The sequence below is a fragment of the Ammodytes marinus genome (genome assembly GCF_949987685.1).
Source record: "Ammodytes marinus genome assembly, chromosome: 11".
Classification (NCBI taxonomy): domain Eukaryota; kingdom Metazoa; phylum Chordata; class Actinopteri; order Uranoscopiformes; family Ammodytidae; genus Ammodytes; species Ammodytes marinus.
In genome coordinates, this window is record NC_137215.1 from 11,678,851 (window position 1) to 11,706,497 (window position 27,647).

The 27,647-nt window shown below is 42.7% G+C and overlaps 2 protein-coding genes across 2 annotated transcripts in view; both read right to left on the bottom strand.

Moving 5' to 3' along the window:
- lrpprc (leucine-rich pentatricopeptide repeat containing) overlaps positions 1-18,000 on the bottom strand; it is a gene marked incomplete at its 5' end in the record, with an annotated part of 53,611 nt that extends 35,611 nt beyond the window's left edge. Inside the window, 17 exon segments of the mRNA XM_080037205.1 lie at positions 670-727; positions 1,240-1,267; positions 3,442-3,511; positions 4,610-4,700; positions 4,802-4,920; positions 12,533-12,640; positions 12,786-12,891; positions 13,413-13,570; positions 14,455-14,599; positions 14,844-14,970; positions 15,057-15,143; positions 15,417-15,475; positions 15,649-15,770; positions 16,049-16,171; positions 16,461-16,663; positions 17,796-17,979; positions 17,982-18,000. Coding sequence (XP_079893331.1) covers positions 670-727; positions 1,240-1,267; positions 3,442-3,511; positions 4,610-4,700; positions 4,802-4,920; positions 12,533-12,640; positions 12,786-12,891; positions 13,413-13,570; positions 14,455-14,599; positions 14,844-14,970; positions 15,057-15,143; positions 15,417-15,475; positions 15,649-15,770; positions 16,049-16,171; positions 16,461-16,663; positions 17,796-17,979; positions 17,982-18,000 — 1,807 coding nt within the window.
- Positions 18,001-18,820: 820 nt separating this feature from the next.
- On the bottom strand, positions 18,821-20,955 carry znhit2 (zinc finger, HIT-type containing 2). The gene is made up of 2 exons (XM_080037348.1): positions 20,895-20,955; positions 18,821-20,654 (listed from the first exon to the last, which is right to left on the bottom strand). The coding sequence occupies exon 2, from the start codon at positions 20,577-20,579 to the stop codon at positions 18,831-18,833; it is 1,749 nt and encodes a 582-aa protein (XP_079893474.1). The 5' UTR covers positions 20,580-20,654; positions 20,895-20,955; the 3' UTR covers positions 18,821-18,830.
- Positions 20,956-27,647: the final 6,692 nt, after the last annotated feature.

The window sequence follows — 27,647 nt, forward strand, 5'->3', positions numbered from 1 at the left end:
CACACACACATCACCAAATTAGATGTGACATGGATAACAGTCTCCATCGCTCCCACCAGCACACACACACACACACACACACACACACACCAATTCCTATGCTTGGAAACTCTCTGTGACATACACACTGACCTGGAGTGACATTAACGCTCCATACACCAGTTTTAACTACTCAGCGCTGTGTCAGCAGCCAGGCTCCATATCCTCAGATGGAGAGAGCAGGTCTCTCTCTCACACACAACACACAACACACAACACACACACACACACACACACACACACACACACACACACACACACACACACACACACACACACACACACACACACACACACACACACACACACACACACACACACACACACACACACACACACACACACACACACACACACACACACAGGCAGGCTTCATGACGAGCGGTTGGCCGGTCAGCAGTTATCTGCTACCGAGACTGAACGTAAACACACACACAAACGCACACACACAGTGCATTTTACTGTCATCTGAATTATAGTTTGATGGTGAGTGAGACAGAGACTGCAGTCTGCAAGTTTGAACTGGGATAGTAGATGATACACACACGCTCCTCTTGCATACAAGCACATAGTCAGATATGAATGTCCTTTGTTGCCAGTGAGAACTGTGTGCAAAAATGTTTCCCCTACCACCAGGCTTGGAGTTTTCTTTGGAGAAGCGCTGGTCTTTGAACAGGAGATCAGTAACCTAGAAAGGAAAGGAAAAACAAATCAAATACATACATATCATTTTATGTTAACCCTTTCTATTAACCTTTCAACTGACTTTTGTCTGTTAAGCTAGTACATCTGTAAGGTGTCAAATTGTAAAGATGTGTATGTGTGTGAAATTAATTCATAGCATGTTTTTAAGTTTGCGAGCCATCTTGCCTAAAATTGCCTGAAGCTGAATATCCATCCTAAACATGTCTTTGTTTGTACGCTCATAAAGGAGATCTTCATACAACGCAGCAGATGGCATTCATCATATGGTTTATTCTTCCAAAATGTAACGTGGTATGTAACAGATGGTGAGACAATTGGTTATCATAGCTATGTTGTTGAAAGGAATAAGCCTTCCATACAGACATCATCAAAAGCCTTAAATACAATTTTAAAAAAATAACTTTTTTGTATTGTATTATTTTCATCATTTTAGTCTGACTTAATTATTTGGAAAACTAGAAATCCTGCTCGTATATATAGAAATTCTAGTCTTACCTTGGCCATGCTCTCCACATCAGTAGACCTGCAGGGGGCAGTAGAGGACAAGACATGAGCACACAGTCAACATGCACTAACCAGTGGGTCAACAAGACTATCCAACATGTCAGGGTTAATAGGCATCTCTTAAAAGAGCCACCTCCACCCCACACACACACCCACCCACACTTCCAACATGGATTCATTCTTCATTGCTTCTACCAGTGCAAACTTTCTAGAGAAAAACTCTGGTCTTTTCTTTACCATTTCTTCTTCATAAATGATCAATCTAAAAGGTTCATTTTATGTTATTTCTTATTTTTGTATTCCTTTGTTCAGTGCTTTTTTTCAATGTGTATGTTCATAAAAAATAAATCTATGAATAAAGTACTCAAAAGGTCTTCACAATAATGGGAAATATCTCTACACGATTATTTGAACTGTTGGTAAACTCAAGGTGTAAAATGTATGTTGTGGCACCTACACCATGTTGCTCTGATGATAAAAGCATCAGGTAGACATACGATGTCAGATTTTAAGTATGAACAAATATCAAGATAAATGAGTTATTGTGGATTAATTAATACATCTACCATAATAGTGTCATGATGCTATAGCTATTGAATTGACAGTGTAGCTTGACACAAAGCTTGACACTCTCAATCCCACAGTACATGAGAGGAGAGAGATGGCAGTACAAAGGCCTGGGTGGCCACAAAAGACAACACACACACACACACACACACACACACACACACACACACACACACACACACACACACACACACACACACACACACACACACACACACACACACACACACACACACACACACACACACACACACACACACACACACAGGCTAAATGATGACAACATGTGACATTTCTGGCGTTGTCAGCTACTTGGTGGAGAGGAGGAGAAAGGGGGAGATGAGAGGAGAAGAGAGAAGAAGAGGTCTTTAATGATTAAATTATCCCCTGACCTTGTCTTTGACAGAGGCAGGTTCCGCATTGCAATGGCACAGCGCTTAAACACACACACACACGCACGCTAGCACACAACAACTCCTCAAGTGACAAGCCCAATTATGACCCTGTCAGGCAACTTAACAGTCAGAACAGGGAGTAGGTGCGTGTATGTGTGAAAAAGAAAAAAAAAACATGTAAAAACAATTATTGGATAGACTGAAAAGGCTACTAAAATGGTACACGCGCGCGCGCGCGCGCACACACACACACACACACACACACACACGTAACTCAAATTCAGTCATGGTTTTAAAATAAGCTTATAAGCTGCATCAACTGTTAACACACCTCTTTTCCTGGAAATTTGTATAAGCCAAAATACGTCTCAACTTTAAAGAAAAATAATAATGAACAAATGTTTTTAAACAACAAATGGTCTTTCACTCTTTTACATTATGTTTCACTTGTTCTTGAACCAAAAAGTATTAAACAATGCTGCCAAGAACAGACAGTTTGATGTTACTATTGACTTTATGACCTTTGCTCTAAAAAAATATAAAATAAAAACAATGTATTGGCTTAATGGAAAGTTGAGCTGACCTGAGCGTGTTTGGCTTTTTAGTGAAATAAATAACTTTGGTCCCTGCAGTGCAGACAAGTAAGCACTTTTCTCTTTGACTCACCTCCAGCTTCGCTCAGGGGCTAGAGCGTTTTTGTGAGGGTGTGTTAAACTGTAAATATTCATAAATACCCCTTCAACCAAAGCCCACAGGTCGGACCTTAGGCATACTATGTGTGTGTGTGTGTGTATGTGAGAGAGTGTGTGAGAGAGATCAGTACGGGGGTCTGGATATGAGGGGCAGTGGTGGTGGGCATCTGCTAATTTACATATCTCCCACGGTGCTTTGGGGCAAGAGCTGAGAGATGATGGCCTCCATATGCATGAGGCACATGTGTGTATGTGAGTGTTTTTCCCTGCAGCTGCCCACACACACACACGCACACACACACACACACACACACACACACACACAAGTACACACACACACACACACACACACACACACACACACTGTAGATAGTGTGATAGGCTGCACATGTCACAGTCAAAGCATATGCCGCTGTGACCTCCATAGTGCTACAGGCCTCCCTTAAAACGGCAGTCATGAGTTATGGAGATATATGGAATATCAATTGATGGAGAACACACAAACAAGACATTCATTGACGACGGGTTAATTGACTCACTTTTTGAAGCCCAAGATGAGGCTGTTGCGGAAGATACCGAGGTCAAACGAGGGGAAGGAGGGATCAGACACTGGAACATAAAAGAAAAGAACAGTGAAAAGACAGCACCAACTTGTGTCTTTATGTGGATTGATGGATGAGGTTTACAATGTGTTAATAGAAGGAATATAAGACCGGTGAAATCTTAGCTTTGAAAACATAATCATTGAACTTGTACTGTACACAGTCACTACATTCATTTCACAGTATATCTTTGTGAGCCAAACCCCCGTTTTCTTAAGCAACACACCAAAGGCCATAATAAATAATAAGGTGAATTAGATTTCCATGTCTGCAACAAATAATCAATACATCTACTAATCATGTTTATGGATTGGGTAAGAGGGGTTTGCTATCTTTATTTTATTTAACAGGTACAGTGCATATTAATAAACATTTCGGTAAATATGCCAGATTAAGCCAAAAAGCTAGTTTTCATATGCAGGCCCTGGCCAAATGTTACAGTATGCTCCCTAAAAAGCAAATAAACAAAAGAAAGGTTGAGAAAACCAACAATAACTAAGATAAAAGCAATATCTTGTGATAAAAAAACGAAACTAAATGCCAGCTTTCTAATTAAATAATTACCAAATTAATCTATAAAATGTAAAAGCAAAATACAATAACTAATTAGCTTCCAGTGGCCAAGGTCTCATCTTTAAAGTTGTTTGACAACAGCCAAAAGCGTTCACTTGACAAAGATAACACGTAAAACGGAGCGACGTATGTGCAAAAGCGTGGTGATGGTTTGAGACTAAAACGAGAGGAAAAGCAGAAAACGGAAAGAGTCATCCATTATGTAACGGCCTTCTCTACCCCATCACTCTGCCAGTCGAGGCACCCCTCGTCCTCTCGCTCTTTACATATTCACACACAGACTAATCTCTTAAAAGGCCTGATGAGTGAAATGTACGAGTGTGTGTACGCGGGTCCAATTAGCCCGCAGGCAAAGCCGCGGTTTTTACAATGACGATGATGGCTACTCAAAATGCAGTAGAGCTTTTCTAGATTGTGTTTATGTGTGTATTTGTGCCTGTGTATGTGTGTGCGCGGGCATGCACGTGTGTGTGTGTGTGTGTGTGTGTGTGTGTGTGTGTGTGTGTGTGTGTGTGTGTGTGTGTGCACTTACAAAGGGTGTAGAGTTCAGCCAGGTTGTTAGCAGCCATTGAGCGAACTTCTGAAGATAAGAAGCCCTCCGACTCCAAAGAGATGCCCGCCTCCTAAAGAGAGAAAAATCACCTTTATGTCAGAAAAAAAAACTATTTTTTTTTAAAGAACACAAGCCAAATGTAAAAACATCACACACTGACGTATGGATTACCTTGAGGGCCTGTCGAGCTGCCTCAATGTTGGGGAAACAGGGGAAGATGTAGTTGGATAATGTCTCGACATCAGGGGACACCCCGACCTCCTGCATGCCCTTCAACACCTCACTCACACCTGCAAAAAAGATAAAGATATTCATATCAACTTTTTGACTTGAAAACAAACAAGTCAAAACAAACAAATCTTGTGTAGTGACTGTGGTTGTTAAGGATGTTGACAGTCAAAACAAAAGAGTACAAGATCAGGGCAGCAGTGATCAATACATTTTATAATAAACTCTTATAACTGAATATCTGAATTGCCTGAATTGAGAGGGGTATACACTGTATCTTTCCAGTCATTCCAAAATCCTAAACCTTTCAACGTGATTGTCAAAAAAAGTTTTTTTTCTCTACAAAAATATGTGTCCTATTAGTGATGCAATTGAAATACTTAACAAAATGTAAGGTAAAAAGTGCCATCATTACATTTTACAGACATTTAAAGAAATATTGTCCCATGTATGCCGCAAAACCAAAAAATATTAAATGTTCTTTGATATAAAGAAGAGCAAAGTGTTAAAGCTGTAGGTGCGGCTTGTTTGTGTTAGGCTGCTTTGATTCAAATCACTTGCTGTACTTTTATAGATATACACACACAAACACTTTGGTCCACTCCACTCTCATGTACAGGCCCGGAGCTGTTAGCACTGCTCAAATATGGGTCTAAAAGAAATGAGCTGGCAAAATACTTTCTATAACCCCCTCTGGTCAAATCACCAGGCACTCGCGCAGCACCACACACCCTCCTTGGACCAAAATGTAAATGGCTGCCTCCCTCTACACCTCGAACTTGAAGATATGTGTACATAAACACGCACTGGGCCTGAAGTGGACCCTCACACCGTCACCCAGGCACTGCAGCAGAGCCCCGAGGTCCGGCCCCAGGGAAGGAAGGCCTGAACAGCCACATGCATATGGAAGAGCCACTCATGGACCTCCAATGTGCCCGCAAGACTCTGTGTGTGTGTGTGTGTGTGTATGTGAGTGTGTGCACATATGGAGGGTGGAGGCTCTGCAGCACTTTGCATATGTCTGGGAGCGCGCCCACAACAGACATGGGCCTAAATGAGGGCGCCCAGGCATCTCCATATGTGTGTTCATTCTCAATGTATGAGATTTCAGGTGCATCTATCTATATGTTTCTTGTGACTGTATCCAGCACACCAATACACCTTGTTACCATGCGGACTTCAGCAAACTACCCCTAAAGTGCTTCCTTGACTTGGCACACAAGCCGTGTATTTACTCTCCACTCAGGTTCTCACACACACACACACACACACACACACACACACACACACACACACACACACACACACACACACACACACACACACACACACACACACACACACACACACACACACACACACACACACACACACACACACACACACACACACACACACACACACACACACACACACACACACACACACACACACACACAGAGTATATATGGCTCTGTGTAATTCTGCATCCACTTGGGACGTATGTGTTCACCTGGCAGTCTTGCTCTTTAGCTGAATAAAAGATGAGCCCTGGGCTTTTATATGCCATTAAAACCCATGGCTGGGGCTGCATTATCCCAGGTAAAGCTACCTGAACCACTCCATCCATTCCATATCACTCATTCATCTGCCCCTCTCACTATCCAGCCAGCCTGCCTTCAAGTAAAAGCAAACAGGCGATCGTCCTCTTTCTTCTCAATGGAGGATCCATCCGTTATGCCGTTCAGCCGTCCATTCTTACCCCCTAATCGCTTTCATACAGGTTTCTTTTTATGAAAGAAGAGAGGGAGCACCTGCCTTCCTCTTGAATAATCTATAATCAATTTCACGGTGACCTAAGCAGACAGAAAACAAGTGAATGGAGAGCCGGTGAGAGAGGTATAAATGCACACACCGGCCTTCTCGCGCTTTCCGGCTTCCGCACAGGAGCTTTCATGATCGTCAGCACTTATTCGGTTGTCGGGCAAGCATGTATGTGTGCTTTTTTTTTGTTGTTGTTTTTTTTTTGCAAGTGAAATCTGTGACAAAGTGCTTTTAGCCATGTGGATTCCGGTCTCTTTATTCATAGGCTTATGGCAAAGTCACTGCATATCTTAGCTAAGCGGTAAGCGTCAGAACATGTTGTGAGTTTCCCTGTGAGTGGTCCTATACTCATACTTTTATGAAGAAAAAACAACATCCGTATATGGTAAATAGGAAGCTACCGTCTGCAGCCAATTATATCAGCTAAGCAGAAAAGCCTGGAATCAGTTGGGAACATCTGACCTGGCTCTGTCCAAAGGTAACAATATCCAAACATCAACCCCCGACTGTGATTAGTTAACACATTGATAGGAACTACCAGTGACCAAAAGGTCTTTTTAGTCGAACAATATGATTTCGCTGGATGCAAGAAATCAAATGCAACTGAAACTGAAGTGCCTTGATATATAACTAGTGTCATGTTTACTGTTGCCCCTCTAGGATTTTTACTCTTCAATCCGTAATCCCTTTCTACTTCCTCCCCTGTCTGAAACCATTTAAATAAAAGATTTGTGGAAGTGAGAAGAGTGGATGGGGTTGGTCATCATAAAGCCTGACATAGCATCCGGGGCAAGAAGTATCAAAGTAGCGAGTTAAGCATGGCAGTGGTCACAAGATATCATCGTCAGAGTCATGTCCGCAGGTTAACTGTCACAGACGAAGAAGTGAGGACGGAGGAAAAGAGAGGAAAAGAGGAGTGGAGTGAACCGGTTGCTGTCATCTCCTTCCGTCCTTGGACATGAGTACCTGTCACTTCTCCTTTACTCCCCCCCCTCCCCCCCAACACCATCTGTCTCTCCATCTCTACCACTGCTCTCTGGACTTTGTTTGTGCGAGGAATTTTCCATTTTATGAGACAAGAAAAGCTGAGATTTCACCGTTAAAGCTCTAATACGCAACCATGTCACCATGTAACTGGAGTTTGTGGTCCCTCTATTGACGGCTCTGCCATGTCTAAAATGTTACCCAAAGCGTGTTTTTGTCTTTTATTTTTGTCGCTAGTAATACATTTCCGAATAAAACTTTTGAATTAAAAGAATCTTACATAATACAGCTTTAAAAAAAAAGAATTAAAACATCAAGGTGATGCTTGGCTTGACTTGTCCCTAAAATGAGTTCATGGATGACTGCATTACAGGTTGCAGTGGCAGTTCCTCTTTCAATGTAGCCCACTCTATATGACAAGATATGGCCGCATTAAAGAAAGTAGTGCTAACTAAGGGTTGAAGATGAGGTCAGGTCAGGTGGTGGGGGGGAGAGAGGTTGCAGGAAAGCACACTAAAGAAGGAAGTCTCTCAGCACCCAAAACATACAAGGCCAGTAACACTCTGTCCTTTGCAGCTTCCCCTCCTTTCACCCCTCCCTCTCTCTCTCTCCTCAGTGTCAGAAGTGATAAAAGCGCGCTGCGTCTGGACAACTGACAAGGGTTGACTAGCTGGCGGCAGGTGGGAAAGTATGGGCCAGCATATGCTTCCGCTAAACCCGCCAAATCCACACCTCATCAAAAGGCAAAGGGTGATGTCCCCCCCCCCCCTCCTCCTCCTACTCTTCCCCATCCCCACCCCCGTTGCTCTCCTTCCCATTCTAAGGCTCCAGCCCCTCTGCCCGCTAGTGACACCTGTGGACAAAAAGTGACACGGCGCTTAATATTTCATGGTCCGTGCACAGTGGGGCGCGTAATCCAAAGTGAATTCCCTCAGAGCGCTCGCATTTACATGAAATCAAGTCACTCCGGATCAGTCACATCACCTGCACTCCCCCCACCATCCCCCGCCGCCCCTTCTCTCCTACTCCCACTCCCACATACGTGGACACACACACACAGCCAATGAGTGTGTGTGTGTTTTTGAAAGAGGGAGAAGGGGAAAAAACAGAGGATGCATGCATCATTCATGAGGGTTAAGCCTAACATCATCGGAAACAAGCGAGTGTGTGAGCAAACAAGAAGTTTCTCCACTTTCTTCCTTCCTTCCTTTTGCGATAACTAAATGGATAACGTCTGATGTATATGTGTGTGTGGCTTCGAGACAGAATTTAAGTAAGAGTATGTGTCCATGCGTGTGTGGCTGTGCATGTTTTAAACTCATGTCTAGTCCTCGTCCTAGCGATAACGAGCAAGGCATCTCACCATTCAAAGAAGGAGAATCAGTCTGGACCGCATATACAGTCAAGTGCGAAAGTTTGTGAACCCCTTGAACATTTTGGAATTTTATTTATTGTAACCATCATTAATTCATTTTTATCAATACCAGTATTTTTTATATGAAATAACAGATGTTTGTTTATCAATTCAACATTTTTCTTTTCCAGAAATCAATTGTTAAAACAGATAAAACAAATTATTTGACGAATGTTGTATGTGCAAAAGTTTGTGAACCCTGAGCTGCATTGCTTAAATGGAGCAGGTAAACACAATCAGATGGGCCAAATTGAGTCATGAAATGGACCAATGTAGTGAGAGATCTTTAGGGAAGAAATTGGGCGGCACTAGATACAACAGAGATAAAACCAGGTCAGTTTAGGCTCACCAAAGTGAACCCATACAGGTCAGACATGCTAAAAGGGGAAACAATCTCAGAGGATCTCAGGAATAGAGTTGTGATGCTGCACATTTGTCTGGGGACAGCTATAAATTATTTTAAAAAAAGTTTGAGCTCCATCGGTCCACCGTGAGGCAAATCATCTACAAATGAAGAGCTTTAAGAGTGACTGAACATCTGCCTAGAAGTGGACTTCCTTCAAAAATATCCACAAGCGCCACAAGATAAGTGATTTTTCAGTTAAAAGCCAACCCAAACATTACATCTGGTGATTTGCAGACCTCTCTTGCAGCATCTGGGACAGATGTGCATGGTTCCACAATAAGAAGAAAACTCAGTCAACATGGCTTTCATGGGATGGTTGCTGAAGAAGCCTCTGCTCTCAAAAAAGAACAAAACTGCTTGTCACAACTTTGCCAGAGAGCACCTGGAGATACCTGAAGTCTTATTCTGTGGACAGATTAGTCAAAAATTGAACTGTTTGGTCATAACCAAAACCGCCATGTTTGGGCAAAAACGCAATTCTGCCTACCACCTAGAGAACCTTCTCCCAAGTGAATAATGGTGGTTTCAAATTGTCTGCAAATCTCCAGGTGTAATGTTTGGGTTGGCTTTTACCTGAAAAATCACTTTTCTTGTGGCGCTTGAGGATATTTTTGAAGGAAGTCCACTTCTAGGCAGATGTTAAGTCACTCTTAAAGCTCTCCATTTGTAGATGATTTGCCTCACGGTGGACCGATTGAGCTCAAATTTTTTTTTATGAATTTATAACTGTCCCCAGACAAATGTGTAACATCAAAACTCTATTCCTGAGATCCTCTGAGATTTGTTTCCCTTTTAGCATGTCTGACCTGTATGGGTTCACTTTGGTGAGCCTAAACTGACCTGGTTTTATCTCTGTTTTATCTAGTGCCGCCCAATTTCTTTCCTAAAGATCTCTCATTACATTGGTCTATTTCATCAACCAATTTGGCCAACCTGATTGTGTTTACCTTGCTCGATTTAAGCAATGCAGCTCAGGGTTCACAAACTTTTGCACATACAACATTCGTCAAATAATTTGTTTTATCTGTTTTAACAATTGATTTCTGGAAAATAAAAATGTTGAATTGATAAACAAACATCTGTTATTTCATATAAAAAATACTGGTATTGATAAAAATGAATTAATAATGGTTAAAATAAATAAAATTCCAAAAGGCTCAAGGGGTTCACAAACTTTCGCACTTGACTGTAGAGTCAATCTGCCACACGGGTCTAACCAGTTCCTCCTTCCTGCCAGCTCATATGCTGTCAATTAGCTGACAGGGAGAAAACACATCATTTATTCATCGCTGTAAAAAACCCCAAAGAGAGAGAGAACCGGAGATCAGCATAAATAAAGCACTTTAAAAGCACGAGCCGCTACTGAACGCATTTGACAGGCTACGTTCATAATGAGTCTCCAAAGTCTCCAAATGACGGCTATCTGTCACCGAGATGATTCGCCCCCTCCCAAAGTTCATCGCTAAAGGTGAAAGATATAAAACAATTTGACTTCAGCAGAGACAGAAATTGGGAACAGAATCATTGCACTAAACTTTACGAGCGTGTTGGATACTGTGTCAAAACGAGCCGAAATATCAGCAGAAAAAAGGGCTGGCCCTGTGTCCAGCCGACCATTCAGTGGAAGCAACCTGCATGACATGAACTGTGCTCTCCTCCCATGATCAATACCACAATGATCCACCTTACTGCACTGATGTAGACGTGCACTCCAAAGAGGACCCCATGACATCACTGCTGGGTATGGTAACAGGTGCACTCAAGAACACTTTATTTGGGTTGTGTGCTTTTCAGCCGATTGTCAAGTTTATATTTAAAAATCTGGCATGGGACAAACTTCTGTCCAATTGCATTGGTCATGGAGTGTGGTTTATAAAGACCCTACAGGGATCAGCAATTTGATGGGAAATGTGGGTTGAAGACGGTTTTGAATCAAGTTAGGACTGATAGAGGTTTGGAGGCTAGGCCTCTGAGCCTCAGGCCTGTATGTGAATCCATGTATTGTGTGTTAGCATGTGCAAGAGAGATGCTTTAGGCTCGGAAGTCAAGAGTGTAATTTCGGTCCAGGGCTCTCCTGTTCAAAGTGGATGACATAGGACTTCTTCTTAACTTTTGCAATCTATTCCTGGAGCTCTCCAGAGAGACCTGTACATGTATGTGTATGTGTATGTGTGTGTGTGTGTGTGTGTGTGTGTGTGTGTGTGTGTGTGTGTGTGTGTGTGTGTGTTCTGCTCTAACCCTCTCATGCAGGGATCAGACCTCTTTGCCCTTGACTGCCCCTGCCCGGTGAAACCTGTCCCAGTTGGACCACTCTGTGAAGCATTAATATTTGAGGGAAACACTCCTTTAAAAGCTCTTTCCGGTAGGGAGGACTAAGGAAGTCATAATCCCCTCTACACCACAAAAATAACACATAAACTGCTATCATGCCCCCCCAAAAAAAAACCTCTCCATTTCAGATTGGGTGCATTAACAGCACATTTCCTTTTCCTTAGCACAGCACCCATTAGATTTCACGTATGCATGATTACGTTCACGTGAGATTGGAGTGGCTTTAGGATCCAACGAAGAGATTCTCATGATAACTCATCATGTTCAATTTTAAAGTTCCTGTCCACCAAGTGATACATTAGGCACAGGGTAGACAGGTAAATATGAATACATTGATTCAAATCATAAATACTAAAAATGTGTTTATGGTCTGGTTTCGTTTCTCTTAAACCACACTATGCAAACACAAGTCACTTATTTGGAAGATCTAAGGGAATTCTAATGTATGACAAAGTAGGGATTTTATTACAGAACAGGCGACGGTTCAATGTCATAATTGTCTGTAAGGAGTCAATCAAAAAGACAAGCATGTAAGATAGGTAGAATCCAAACAATTCCTGCTGTTAAACAAAGGTCCAAAATAAAGCCTTTCTGCAGAAATCAGCCCATTAAGCACTATACTGTATATAGTATAAAAAGCTGTGTGTGTGTGTGTGTGTGTGTGTGTGTGTGTGTGTGTGTGTGTGTGTGTGTGTGTTGTGTGTTGTGTGTTGTGTGGTGTGGTGTGTGTGTGTACCTGCTGTGTTGCGGTCTTTCAAATGCTGAGTGAGGAGGGGCCAAAAGTAGTGTGGCCTTATGGGGAAGTCCTGCTCCTTCATCATCTTCATCAGGTCGACAGAAACAGCTGCAAAAAAGAAGAACATGGAATGATAAAAGAACATAATAATTGAATGACCATCCAACATCTGGGGTTTATGACTCAATATTGTATTCACGATTCAGTGTGAAAAAAAAAAAAAAAAAAAAGTCAATCAAAGTATGTTCTGTACCGGTCTTCTTTGCCTCCAGAGCGCAGGACAGTGTGAAGCTGAGAGGTGCAGAGTGCAGATTTGACTCCTGGAGCTCTTTGCAAAAGCGGCTTATCTTGTCCACCGACTGTAGGGAACACACAAATGAAATCAAAAATGACATTTAAACCACACCACAACTCAAAGTCACAGCCAAATGATAACAAGTATATGTACTTTGTCTGTGCTACTGTGTCTGTGTAATAAGACTAAGGCTGTGTTCAAAGTGGCCTACTAACGTCCTCCCTCCTACATACTCAACATGTATATACTACATACTGTCTACTTAACGATTGATTTTCTTTGCGAGGTTCGTCGGACCGTTTACGCTGAAGTATACAGAAGCTATAAAGAATTTTAAACAAAAACTTGTGTGTCGTTTGAAAAGACGCATTGCATTGTGGTGCGGTTGAGTAGGAAAAGTAACCTATCGATGCATACACAACATCTTCTCGGAAGTAAGTACTCCTCTGGGGATTTCTCGTCCCACACAAACTCGCATACACAACCACAACATACTCAAATTGACGTCAAATTAGTACGAGTTAGTAGGGCTTTTTCGAACAAAGCCTAGGTTAGTTATGGGCTAAATTTGTACTGTCAGCGTACCATGTCCATGTTGACACAGTGTCTGAGGAAGAAGTTGCCCAGGTTGGGGGAGTCAGAGCTGAAGCTATCAGACTGCAGCGTAGGGAAAGTCTTGAGGATCTGGAAGGCCGTGTCCTCCAGGCCCTGGGTGATGAGGCTCAGGCACAAGTTCATGGCATCTGCAAGAGGAACCACAATGACAACATAAGTCATTCTGCTCAGCCTCAAACAATGTCACATGCCAAAATACTGCAGCTCACAACAAATGACATGCATACAAATAGAGGCATAGCAGGCACTGTGCTTACTGTACTTATTTAATGATTTAAATAAGGTAAAGCTCATAAGAAGTAAGCTACAATATGGTACAAGGTCACTACGAGCTCACAATATGTAAGGTGACAGTAACCTTTAACCTCCAAAATCCTATCATTTCAACCTCAAGTCCAAGTGGAAGTTTGTGCTTAATTTATCAAAAATCCCTCAAGGAACTTTAAAATGTTGTTCTCGCAAGATTTGAGGTCACAATGACGTTGACCTTTGACCTACAAGATGTAATCAGTTCATTCTCTAATCACAGTGTGAGTTTGTGCCAGATCTGAAAAAAATCCCTACCTTATAAAAGTGGACATTTGTGCAATTCTTTTTTTTTTTAATCCTCAAAGCGTTCATGAGATATCACGTTCACAAGAATGACAGAGATGGACAGACAGACGGGCGGACGGACAATCCGAAAAACATAATAGGAATCTGGCCTTTGGCTATCTTCTCACACGGAGGCGCATTGATTTCTATATTGTGCTCTTATATGCAATGCTAAATACTCAATCATACGATGATGTGTATAGTCTTCATAGTATAACAAATAAACAATGTTTGACTATGCAGAGTGTCCCGGTCTTCATTTTAAATTACATTTTTTGAAGCTGCTGAAGACTACAGCGATGTAGTAAATCATCAGGTGTGTATCAGATTCAGTGTGTGTGTGTGTGTGTGTGTGTGTGTGTGTGTGTGTGTGTGTGTGTGTGTGTGTGTGTGTGTGTGAGTGTGTGCACTTGTTTACCTGGAATGTAACCCCTCTCATGCCTCAAGCGCTCCACCATCTCTGGGGTGTGCTGCTGGTGTCCGGCCTTGGCCAGAGTGAAGATGACCTGCATGATGTCCCTGTCCATGAGACTGCAGTCTGCACTCTCTGCTTCCTCCAGAGTCTGACAGGAATTGAGGGAAAGGAAAACAGATTCAGACATGTTTATGAATATGTGAATCAGCATATCTTAAACCCAACTGAATGAACAAACACACACACACACACACACACACACACACACACACACACACACACACACACACACACACACACACACACACACACACACACACACACACACACACACACACACACACACACACACACACACACACACACACACACACACACACACACACACACACCATTTTCAGGCTGTCCATGTCTCCCTTCTCTGCATACGCGTTGAGCAGCGATACGTAAGTGTCGGGTCCCGGTTCAATTTTGGCTCCCCGCATTACACTTAGGATGTTCTTAGCGCTCTCAATGTCCCTGCAAAGTGGCAGATGAATTACTTCCAGAACCACCAAACATTGTTAAAACCAGTGTGTTTAAAGGACGAAAGCAGTCACTCTTACCCTGAACGAGCATGGCCCGTCACCAGGGAGTTGAAGACAGCCTCGGTGATGGGTAAATCTTTGCTCTTCATGAAACCCAAAATGGTGCTGAGGAAAGTTAGAGAGGAAACATACAATTGTTGGGGGAAAAACAGGTCAATCCAACGGCATAAAATCTGTCAGTAAATAAAACAAAACATAAAAAGATGACCAAAAGCAAGAGACGTGGCAAATATAAATCAAGCAATATAGCTAAAACTATATAAGCAGATCCAATAAGCTGGATTGAAAGTCAACCATCATCTTAACTAGCAGAGTTTCTCATTTGAACATGAACTCTGATATTGGTTGGTTCGAGAGCAAAACAGATAGCTTGCTCACCTGGCTCCGTCGAGATCTCCATTTTGGCAGTAGGATGCTATGAGTCTCTGGTAGGTCACCTGGGCAACAAAATAAAAGGGGAAAGAAAACAGAGCTTAAAATCATCATCATCATAAGTGCAGAAGTGAATACTAAATCTTCACAGGGATGTCAGTTTCTTTTTCAACTGGTACTGCCGTGGTTGTTGGGACAAACATACAGAAATCTAAACCACGTGTCTTGCAGTGCTTACTCTGTTGGGCTGGACGTTGGCCGCCTCCATCTTAGCCAGGAAGTCAGTGGGGGAGAACTTGAACTCATTCTGCAGGTAAACCTTCAGCAAGGCGTTGTAGTGACTAACATCATACTGTGCACCTGGGGAAAGACAATGAATAAAACTATAACATTACATAGAACATACAAGGATTCCTCGACATCGCCAGCATGATTTAAATAGTGTACAAAGCTGCTTGAACGCAACACAGGATCAAATACATGATGACGATGCACTCTCTATAGTCCCTTCTAGAATAACAATTCCCTCCCAGGCTGATTATATGAATGAAAGACACCTATTAATAGTTAGCTATTAAAAAAAAAGAGAAGAAAAGAGACAGACATTATTTTGGATAATAACACTGTTACACGCTTACCCAACTCCTGCAGCTTCTCCCACACACGGTGTGCCAGCTCTGTGCGCTCCTGCGGGGGCAACTCTGGCACCAGTGACCCACAGCTCCGCAGCAGTAACAAGGCCTGGTTACTACTGGGATAACCTGCAAAACAGACAAGGAACAGAAGGTCAGGATCGATGGATGTGGAGAAAGAGCGAACCAAAGACAACAGAGGTAGAGAGTCAGACAGAAATGTTTTTTTTTTAGATAAAAAGCACAGTTGCAGCAGGCCTTAGCCCAAATATTTGCTGCTGATGGACAGCAGCAAGCTTTTCCTTAACACCAACACAGCTGCAAACACAGCCCTTAGAAATGGTCTCTCAATCTAAGGTTTCTAGCGTGTTTAGTTTGATTGCATGGTTATCACAACAGGACCTGGCTGGCTTCCTACCTGTTCTGCAGATATCATGGAAGATGCGAAGCAGCAGGGTCTTGGTGATGCGACCGGTCCTCCTCACGGAGCTGTCAAGCTTGGCCAGAGCCCAGTCAAATTGCTGCGCCTGTTTGGAACGCACCCCCACACTGGCATCATCCTTCTGCTCCGAGGCCACGGCATAGTGACGCACACACCCCACTGCATAGGGCCACACACGGCTTTGGAGGAATAGATAGTGATGTACGAGGGAACAGAGGTAGATCGAAGGAGATGGGTGTTATAAACGAATACAGTGAGTGTAGCACAGACAGATAAACATGCCCTTTGTTTCAAATTGAATACTTTTTTTCAATTACTATGCAGAACTAAACAGTTTGCATGCAGTATGCTTTATAATTGGGACATGCTATTCCGTCATAACAGAACCATGAACTTGACCCCCTGCTTTGCATCCATAACAGTCCATGGTTGTTCTCTCTCGGCAGTAGATCAGAACTGCCAAAAACGCTGCTGGCCTGATGTAGTAGGACATCCAGGTATTTTTGGCGCACTTGATTTTTTGATTTTGATTTATTAGGATCCCCATTAGCAACACACCGGAGTGAGAGCTAGTCTTCCTGGGGTCCGGCACTGCATTTGACATGCATGTCTTAGTACAACCTAAATCTTTTTCTGGCATACTATATAGCATGGATGGGTATGGGCATTGGAATGCACCTATAGTTGCTCTCCTCAACTGTTAATAGTACATGATGTGCAACATGGATCACCTCTGGTTGCTCAAAGACTGTAGTATGGTAAAGAGCTTTGACCTTGAGAAAAAGAAAAAGGCCCAGCGGCTGGCTGTTAGCCATCATCTCTGACATCAGTCGTCACAGTGTTTCTGTAGTACTTCATGATAAAATACTGAACGCTAAATGTATCTTATTGCATCATAATAGCTACAGCATGACAAGTAGATTACTGGTCTCCAATGTTTGGGCCTTTTGCAAAAAGCGTGTAGTTAAATTATTAACACGTTTATGAGCACAGAGGATGACAGCACTGATTGATAACAATAACATCATTAATATGAACTTATGACACTGTATTTGGCCTCATCATGAGTCGTTACACAACATCAGATCATCACCTTATGAAAAGGAGAGCCATGTTTACCTAACCAGACAGCTGACTCTTTACGCTGCAGGCACCTTATTCTAACACAATGCCACATGTAACACTGCGGGTAATATGTGGGTGAGTACTTGTGTTTATATTGGTCTCTGGTTGTCATTGAGTTTCAATGACATCTGTGCCTCACGCTCGCGCGTGGATCACAGCTACACCGGCTAACATGCTGCGTGATACCTGGATGCGTTCCCCGAAGCAGGGAGGATCTGTCCGGAACAAAGTGTACTTCTTCTGCCACCGGGAGCTCCGCTGTAGAGCCGGCCGAGCGGCGGTCCATTCCTCTTGGTTCCTGTGATCTGAAGCAAGCCCGAAGGCGAAAACTTCAGCAAACGCGCTGATCTCAAGAGCGCAGCCATGTTTCTGTCGCACAGTGGAAGGGCATCCGCACCACGTGACCGGTCAAAGGATGTATCGCGAGAGCACCGAGTGATGTAATTTTTTATTTTTTTTGCCTGTTCTATAAATAAAAGTAACCATTTGTATTTATGTTTGTCTGGAGACATAACACTATCTAATAGATTCTGTAGGTATGCACGTATTTATTTTGGGCATTAAAGTTATTTCTCGACCTTGAAACCTGTATTTGACAAGTAAAGCTTTGTTTGAGGCTTTCTCATGGTCCCTAACAGGACTTTTCACAGTTGTCATATACCATCTATGGTTGTCACTGAGCAATAATGTTTTCTTCTTCCATGATATTAAGCTAAAAGGACCCCAAAACAACTATTTATTTATTTTTTAAAACACACATTTAATTGCATGTAAATTGTTATACATACCCTCATTGCCAAATGAACTGCTGTATTTGTCTTATTAATCCTACTCAACTTAAACCCACTTACTTTTACATTTTAAACTCTTATGACCACATCACAAGGTTTGAAAAAAAATGAATAGTACAGAAATCAATACCCCACTTCAATTGGTTAGTTAATACATTTATATTTCAATTATAATTTAATAATAGTGCTTGTCATAATCTTACACTTTTGTGCTGTGCTTGTTTGACATTTGAACCATGATTCCAATATGCAGTGCAAGAAATCATTCATTAAAAGGGATGACTGTTAATAGGAACCATATATTAAGAACAGATGACTTATGACCTTAAAGTGGTTGAATTTCAGAGAGAGAGGTTTGTTTAGGTTTTCATGAATTTTTATTACAACATCAACTTTTAAAAACATCTACACAGGCTTATGAAAGACTTAATTATTTAATTTCTTCAATTAATCTGCTGTTGGCTTTGCTTTTCTCCATCTTCAAGTTCTCCTCGACTACAGTCTTTGCCTTCTCCATGCTGCTCCTCACGCTCTCTCTCTTAGTGTGTTCGTTCCACAACTCGATAGCTAGTGTACGAAGCCGCTGCGCATTCTCCGACACCCAAGCTTGATAGAACTCACACTTCTTGCTCGCCAGGAAGTATTTGTGTCTCCTGGCCCCTTCCTCTCCCTCTTTAGACAGGCCCGTTCTGGCCTTTGAGAGCACCGAGCGGAGCTGACTCAGGCCCGCCATGCAGTAGCCCGTAGCGTCCTTTCTGTCTCTGCCGGTCATGATGTGAGCCACGGCTTCCAAGGCCCTGGCTGTGGAGAGGGGATCCTCCTTGTCTAGGTAACCTCCGCCCAACACTACAGCCTCTCCACAGTCCAAGGCCTCCTGGAGGGAGTTGAACACCCTGTTTGAGTTCAGCGCCTCGGACAGAGCGAGAACCATGTCGCAGAATTCCAACATGAGCGACTGGGTGTCGTTGTTGTACAGACACAGGGTGAAGGTGTAGCCGAACAGCGCGTTGACCAGACCGTAGCACACCAGGGGAGATGGACTCGTCGCGCCGCATAAGGAACTCAACTTTGGGATTTTTGCGGAAACCGGAGGGATTGTTTCCTTTCCGGTTGCTCCTTTCATTTGTTTTGATTTGCCCCGTTTACTATGAACCACTTCCTCTGGTGTCTTCTTCTTGACTTTATTGTCCCGCTCATCTATGGCAGTTGAATTCTCTCCCTCCTTTTGTTTGCTCACTTCCTCCTCTAGCACCTCCACCAGCGCTCTCCCTGCGTCCTCATGCTCTTTCCACCACGGCTTCCACGTAGGGACCAGCTCTCCGATGGCCCCGCCCTCCACCGCGGCCACAAACATCTCTCTCTCCTCAGCGCTGAGAAGTTCCCACAGTTCCTCTTCTGAGAGTTTGTCCACATCCAGGCCAGAGAGCCGATCAGCCAGGTCCAGGTCCAGCTCCCCTCCCCCTGTGCCCTCGTCTGTGTCTTCAGGCTGCATCTCCCCTCCTCCTCCGATCTCCTCCAGTCTTCTCAGAATAGCTTCGATCTCTGTTTCATCATCACCCCCGTCTTCTCCAGACTGCTGAAGCTCTGCTAACCTGGACAGGAGCTCCACAACCTGCACTTTCTCTGCTACTGCGTCTTCTCCTTCACCTTCTTCCCCCATGTCAGCTGTCAAAACGCCTGCTTCTTTTAACAAACTCTCCATCCCCCCATCTGTCCTTTCTGCCTTTTGTCTGAGTCCCAAGAGAACCTCCTGCATTTTCTTCCTGCCTTCACTTTCTGTTTTGCCCATGTCCTTCAGCTCCTGCAGAACAGACTCCTTGTAAAACGCCTCGGAGCACTCGGCATGGTCCGGGCTCTGGTAGCACGCCAAGCAACAGTAGTGCAGGTTACAGCGAGGGCAAGTGTAACAAGAGGGCTTGGATTTACACAACATGCAGACTCTGATCTTATTATGATCACCCACTGTAGCCTCCTCATCCTCTTCATGAGCGTTGGCCGGTGAGATGAACTCCTCTTGCGCTGAAGCAGAAGCTCCTCTGGATGGGAGCACGATGCCGTCTCTGGTCACCGTGTCGGGCTCATGGTCGGGCTCCATGTCGGTCCACTCTTCCTTCGGACCGATATCCGTAAGAAGACTCCTCACAGACGGAGGAAGTCTCCGTCTAATTAATGGATTCATTAGGCCAGTGGTTTGACTGGATATTGTAGCAAAATTACGAGAAATGTGTTAGGTCCCCAGTCCAAGAGAGGTATCCTAAGCATTAACACAAAAATAAAAATGATGTTAGTAGGAGCGGAGGATGTATGTTATCATTTAGTTACGTTACTGTCAGACAGTTTGAGGCGCTAACGTGAGCATCAAACAGTGTAGGCTACCTGCTTCACAGTCGTAAACAGATTTAAAATTACTTTAAAACTCACCGCTTGCGACGTTCAATGTGAAAAGTATAGCTTTATTTATCCGTCATATATTAAACAACCAAACTTGACTTACTTTCCAACATTTACACCAGCACAACGTTTCACGTATGTCCTCCCTGCTGTGTCGCTTTTTGATGACGTAACGGCAAAGCTGTAGTTTTTTTCAGAGCCCTTGAAACTGGCTCTGAAAAAAAGACAGCGCCGTTGACAGAGAGATGCTGTGTTTATTTCTTCACAATAGGGGTTCGTGTGGGTTACTGTTACTACAACTACTAGCCTACTTGTTAAAATTGTATCAAATAAATAATAAACAATAATTATTAGCCTAATATAAGCCTACTAATGACAAAAATAACAAAAGCCTAATAATAATAATACTTTCTTAACACAAGTGGTTACTTTGGCTACTATAACATCACAACAACTACTTACTATTTTCTGTTCATAGTCATTTATAAAATGTGTAGACTACTGTAAAAAAGAGTGGACTCTCCCACAACATTAATGGCTTGTAAAGTCCCAATTGAAATAGCTGCTTTTAAAATATAGCCTATCTTGGTAACTAAATGACAGAACAAACTGTTGTAACGATGAAAAGTTGTTGTTTTTTAGGCTTGGAGCCCCTTTGTTGCTGGAAATCAGCCAGCCAGAGTTGAATGACTTATTATCACACACAAACATGTAGCCTATATGCATGTCACAGTCTGACTAACTGTACCCCCCGTCCAACTTTCTATCAATCTGTGTGTGCGTGGTGCATGTCTGTCTATTCGTGTGCCCTGGTGACCGTGCTGTGTGTCTACATCTCCCGTGGGGGCTGTTTGCTGTGAGGTGATTGTCTCCTGCAGGGGGTCAAGCATGGTAAAGGTCATGCAGGTGGGGAGTTGTCAGATGGCTGTCTGCCCCTCACTGGGCCGAGGGGTTCCCGTGCCGCCTGTCTCAGCCCGTGGGGAGAGGGGCAGGAGGAGGGGGGTCCGAGGTGGATGTGTGCCATGCTGTCTTGGCCCCGCCCCTGGCTGCCGTGCCAGCAGTCCTGGGTCGGCTGCTGCCTCCTCGTGTCTCCTTTACCCTTCCCTGGCATGTCCTGTGACATCTTAGTACCCCAACACTACAGTACATCCACTAGCTTACTTACTGTAGTATGATATGCAGTGATGCAAAATGTAAACCCGGTTAAGAAGGCATGTATAAAGACAGGATAGATGAGTACGACATGTAGCAATCAACTGGAATTGGATGGCGTATAATGATAAGACCATAATCACTTGGATCCCAGGATGCCCCAGTGAAAAAATCTCATCCTTGCACGGATATTGTTTCATTATTATATTATTAATTGTCCCGTCAATTAAAAATTATGTATTTCCCTTCTATACCACATATTGCACATCCTCACACACAAACATGCAAACATGCACAAACACACACACACACACACACACACACACACACACACACACACACACACACACACACACACCCCGCTGTCTGCCACCAGCTGATTGGTGACAAGGAACAGACTCTGCCTTATGGGCATGTCCGGTCCTGGCCTGTCTGAAGCTGCCTACTGTAGCGCAGTAGGGTGCTTGAGTGTGTGTGTGTGTGTGTGTGTGTGTGTGTGTGTGTGTGTGTGTGTGTGTGTGTGTGTGTGTGTGTGTGTGTGTGTGTGTGTGTGTGTGTGTGTGTGTGTGTGTGTGTGTGTGTGTGTGTGTGTGTGTGTGTGTGTGTGTGTGTGTGTGTGTGTGTGTGTGTGTGTGTGTGTGTGTGTGTGTGTGTGTGCAGGAAAAGAGAGTAGACCTATGTTGATGTAGACTGTTCTGTCACCTGTCAGTTCAATAGTTCAATGCAATATTTGTGGGGCACCCGAAAGGGAGACTGTGTGCGCTCACATGTTGGGGCCGTGGTGGTATGTTCTGTCTGTAACATCCATTTATATGTGATCAGCCAGAAGCAAGGGTCTCAGTTTGAATCACTGACTGTTGCACAGACATTTAAACCTGCGATTATACCTGCTGCTCTTCATCTTTTTCTTGCAAGAATGTTTACTTGGTGAAGAAATCATGACTCATAAAATGGCTTAAATCTCAGCTGTAGTGTGCAGTGTAGGAAACAAGATGTGTATACAACTTTATTTACCAAAGAAAAAAAACAGGTATGAGTGGAAGGATAGTAAAAGGAGCAACGGCAAAATAGATTCATAATACAAAATGGATGAATAAAATAACAAAACTGATGACACAGATGATGCACGATATATCCTCAAATAGGAACCAAATTAAGATACTTCAGAGACCCCGTGAGTTATAAGCGAGACAAATCAGAGAAAATACCTTTTGAAATAGGCAAGGGGGATCTTAGGTTCCTGAATTAAATGTTTTGCTGAAACATAAAAGATTTTTTTCTTTTGGTATGGGAAAAATATATCAGTTATTGAATTATAAATAGTAGTTTCCATTATAATTTTTCAATATAAAATGTAATAAAAAGAATAAGGTCAAGTGGTTAAGAATACCATGTAGCAATGAATGGGGTCGGAGAACCGGTGTGGGGGTGGAAAGTGTACTGTAGCAAACTGAAACCTGACATAGCAACAACATCCTCTCTCTCTCCTCCTTACCCTTTCATCCTCCTTCCATCTCTTCTTCCATATACCAATTTTTCATGAATGAACCCAGGAATGTGAGCTCAGCTTCCCCAGCATGAAAGCATCAATGTACTCTGTCAATAATTCATCTCCAGGATCTATTATTTACCCATTATTCTACCATTCTCACAAAAAGGCTTCACTGTGCCTTCTCCTTCCTTTAATTGACAACCGTTGCCAGGTCACTCGATCCATATAAACAAATCCCTGCTTTCTGTGTAGCTCCTTGATCTGCCTCGACTAGCGAACTCTCCCTTTGAGTGTGAGTGTGTGTGCGTGTGTGTGTGTGTGTGTGGGCAGGGTGCAGTGCAGCGTGTGATTTGCTAAAATACAGGTAGATGGAGCGGTAGCCTCTCAGTGACCTAAAGCGGTTGTTGACAGCTGTGACAGTGAAAATAGAACACATACACACACAAAAAAACAGGCAGGGATAGAGAAAAAAGAAAACCTCACACCACTTTAGAAGTTACTTTTCTCTGTCTCTTTTGACCCAGGTAGAAAATAGAGGGCCCAATGTATGGGGGTATAGCTTACAGCAGTAATTTCATAGAATATTCCACACTGGGGATTTCAGTTGCAACAGAGTTTTTGCTGGTGCTTTAAGTCAGTCACATGGCTATCTAATTCTTCTCTTTCTCTCACTAATCTTTCTTTCTGATTCCCTACCTCTCCCTGTTTTCTCAAATCACATTCAACATGTCAAACTTTAGAAAGGGCTGTATATTAATATGTTTTACTTATTATTAATGCTTTCTGATAGTTATTGAGTTGTTCTGAGGTGCTATCAGTGTTGTTTTTTTAGATCAAATATTTGAAACAGTTTATTCATGATTTTATAGTCACAATTATGATTTGTGACATATTATATGTGATCTGTTTAATAAATGTCTTTTAAGGAAACTCTTCAAGAGATTGTTTTTTTAAAATCTTTTTTATTTATTTTATTTTTACAGTTAATCTCAATTAGGCTTTTCTAGTTTAATTACGTTTAATGAATTCATACATTTAAAGAAGAAAATATCTGATATTTTGTAATACAATTCAGTTTTTAATTATGTTATTATTTACTTAAAAAACAACAACACATGTGATACATTGTGATAAAAGGCGGCCAGGAAAACAGTCGTATACAGCTGACCTCCACCAATTAAAAAATAAAGAAACCATCAAGAGTTGCGGTGAACAGAGCAGCAGTTTTCCCCCGTCTATTATCAGTGAATCCCCAAGGTTGGTATTATGTGTATACAAAGAATTTTGTTTTTACAGTATATCAAGGTGTTGTTCTTTCAGACAGGGCTACATCTTGTTGAATTTTCACAAAAGGAGATTGTGAAACAAGTGAAAAAGCCATTGGGAATAGTGTTTTCAACATGCTAAACGAGTCAGACATGACAATATATACTGTATGTGGAGCGATTTCATTCAGGTCATCTTAAACTCATGCAGTGCAGCCAAACATTGCTCAAACCCCAAAAATCTTAATTTAAAATGTTATGGGGATATCCCAACATTTCTAAAGATATAATATAATATAATGTTTCCATTTGATTATTGATACGGAATATAAAATATATACAACAACAATGACCTCTCTCTGTCTTTTCATGACTAGTGAAAAAAAAGAAAAAAACCTGAGTGGGACTTCCATGTCTTTCATTCTACTTCCTCCCCTTCTCGCTCCTCTTCTCCATCACACCATTCCCGCAGGAGCAAACCTGAGACTGGCTGTGTATCTGTGTATCACCCGCCTGACCCCCTCGGCCCCGCCCTCCTTCCATCCCCACGAGAGGGAGCAGCAGATCAAAAGGAAAAACAGAAAAGTGGAGGAAAGGCGGAAGGAGCGAGAGAGCGAAGGAGAGAAGTGTGTGTCTGTCTCCCAGAGGATTGGTCGCTGTCTGTTTAAATCAGGAAGTGAGAATGTGAAGACAGGAGAAGCAGAGCAGAGAGACATCCCTTCAGTGTGTGTGTGTGTGTGTGTGTGTGTGTGTGTTTGTATGGACCTTGTTGAGCTGAGGAGGTGTCATATATGTGAAGATCACAGCTTCAAGCAAGTGGCAGCCAGGGATGACACTCTAAGACACTGAAATGCCAGCGACGACTGTACTGTGATATGTTTGTGCGTACGTGTGTTTGTGTGAAAGTGTTCATGGATGTGTGTGTATGTCTTTTGGGGATTTTTGATTTGGAATAATATCACTTTTAGAGTGGAAATGTTATCACGTATGTCACCTTGCAAAAAGGAGTGTGACACTGTTTTACCCTGACCCTGATGCACACACACACACACACACACACGCACGCACACACACACACACACACACACACACACACACACACACACACACACACACACACACACACACACAAGGTTCCCGCGTTTCCACCAAAAGTTCCAGGAACTCCTCTTCCAGGAACTTACAGATTCCAGTGGCCCAGTGTTGTCTGTGTTTCCACCGCGACCTGAAGTCCAGAGGAAGGTTATGCATATCAGGCCGATGACGTTTAGAAAAGCAATACAAGTATCTGCAATGCACGTGATTTAATGATATAGCCAACATTAAATTAATTGAGTTTCGACAGAATCGGTGTGCCTGATAATTGTATATCTTACCATCATTGACACCACCTGTCATGTTCCAGATGTGTCTCTTCAAACTGAATTCAAACTTATTGTAATTTAGCACTATTAATCATTTAGAACATACAGTAGAAGTGCTAATGTTTAGGGTGGTCTGGTCAATGCATTTGGAGTGGCAGAAGCTGGACTTTTATTTCAAACATTGATTTATGCTTTACATTTTAAATGAACTCGAAATGCTGATAATCAGTGGAAATAATCAATACAAATCTTAAATCCCCTAATATTTTAAAATAAGAATAATAGTAATCTATCTATTTATTCCAGAAATATATCTGAAGACTTTTCTACTAGTTTGCTGTTCTCTCTCAATTGCGAAAAATAGTATTCAGTTATTTATTTATATATATATTTTTTTTTATTAGCTACACCATTGTTGTAACCCCTGGTCCCCTCTGGGGTACAAGTAGCCTATACCCCTGGTTGGGAATCACTGATCTAGATTAAACATCATGCACAGCATCCACAGTGTATGCACACACACAAACACACCTAACAAGCTTACACACTTTCTCTGTGGATAAATAATTAGGTAGACACAGGGCTGTCCCTCTGTTTCCCCTCACATATACAGCTACATGAATGTAGGCCAACTCACTGTCGGTTTTACTTCCCTCTCAGTCATAACAACACACTAGCCGTTGTGTCTCATCTTATTTATCAACCTCTATCTATCTCTTGTTGCCTCTGTCTATCTTTAACTATCTCTTCCGTGAGGTGTGAGTCATGCAGAATTGTCGGGCAGATCGACAAAACAACTGCTCCTGTGATGGGGCCAAGACACACTCTCTCACACACATAGACGTGGACATGGTTATAGTCACATCATTATATCCGTATTAGCAGGGGAAAAAACACTTCACGCTCTAACACCTACATGCCTTCACCGCATGCTACCTCCTGATGTGTGTTCAGACTCATTTACTGTTTGTGTGTGTGGCCCTGCCTTATTCTAGTTAGACAGATGCACCTCAATGCCTATTTTTGGCATGTTTAGCATAATATCAGAATGTAGGCCTATACCAAATCTTATATTCTATCTGTAGCCCACTACAGATATTTTTTTAAATTGGGAAGCCCAATGAATCACACAAGATCACACAAACCGTACACATAAATATCGGCAAACACAGACTAAACATGGGATACTTGCATGTTGCTCGTGCATGTTTACCTTATGGGCAAAGGGGCAACAGAAAGGAGGAAAGTTCAAATATTGAGGAAGGGAAAAGGGGGCACTTGGCATTTTGGGGATGCACATAATCACACACTCTTTCTTACTGTGTTAGTGTTAGCCTGAAAAGGTTGTGTGTTAGTGTGTTTGACAGCTCTCCGACCCTGGCTGCGATGTTGACATTAGTGGACCAGGACACATCACCTCTGCTTTGGGAAATGGCCTGCGGTGAGCCATGCCCTCAAGCTGCAGTGCAGGGTTCTCTGTACTGTATGTGTGTGTGTGTGTGCATGTGTGTGTGTGTGTGTGTGTGTGTGTGTGTGTGTGTGTGTGTGTGTGTGCGTGCGTGTGTGTGTGTGTGTGTGTGTGT

Coding starts and splice junctions, on each gene's coding strand:
- znhit2 (XM_080037348.1), bottom strand. CDS start 20,579: ATGAATCCATTAATTAGACGGAGACTTCCTCCGTCTGTGAGGAGTCTT.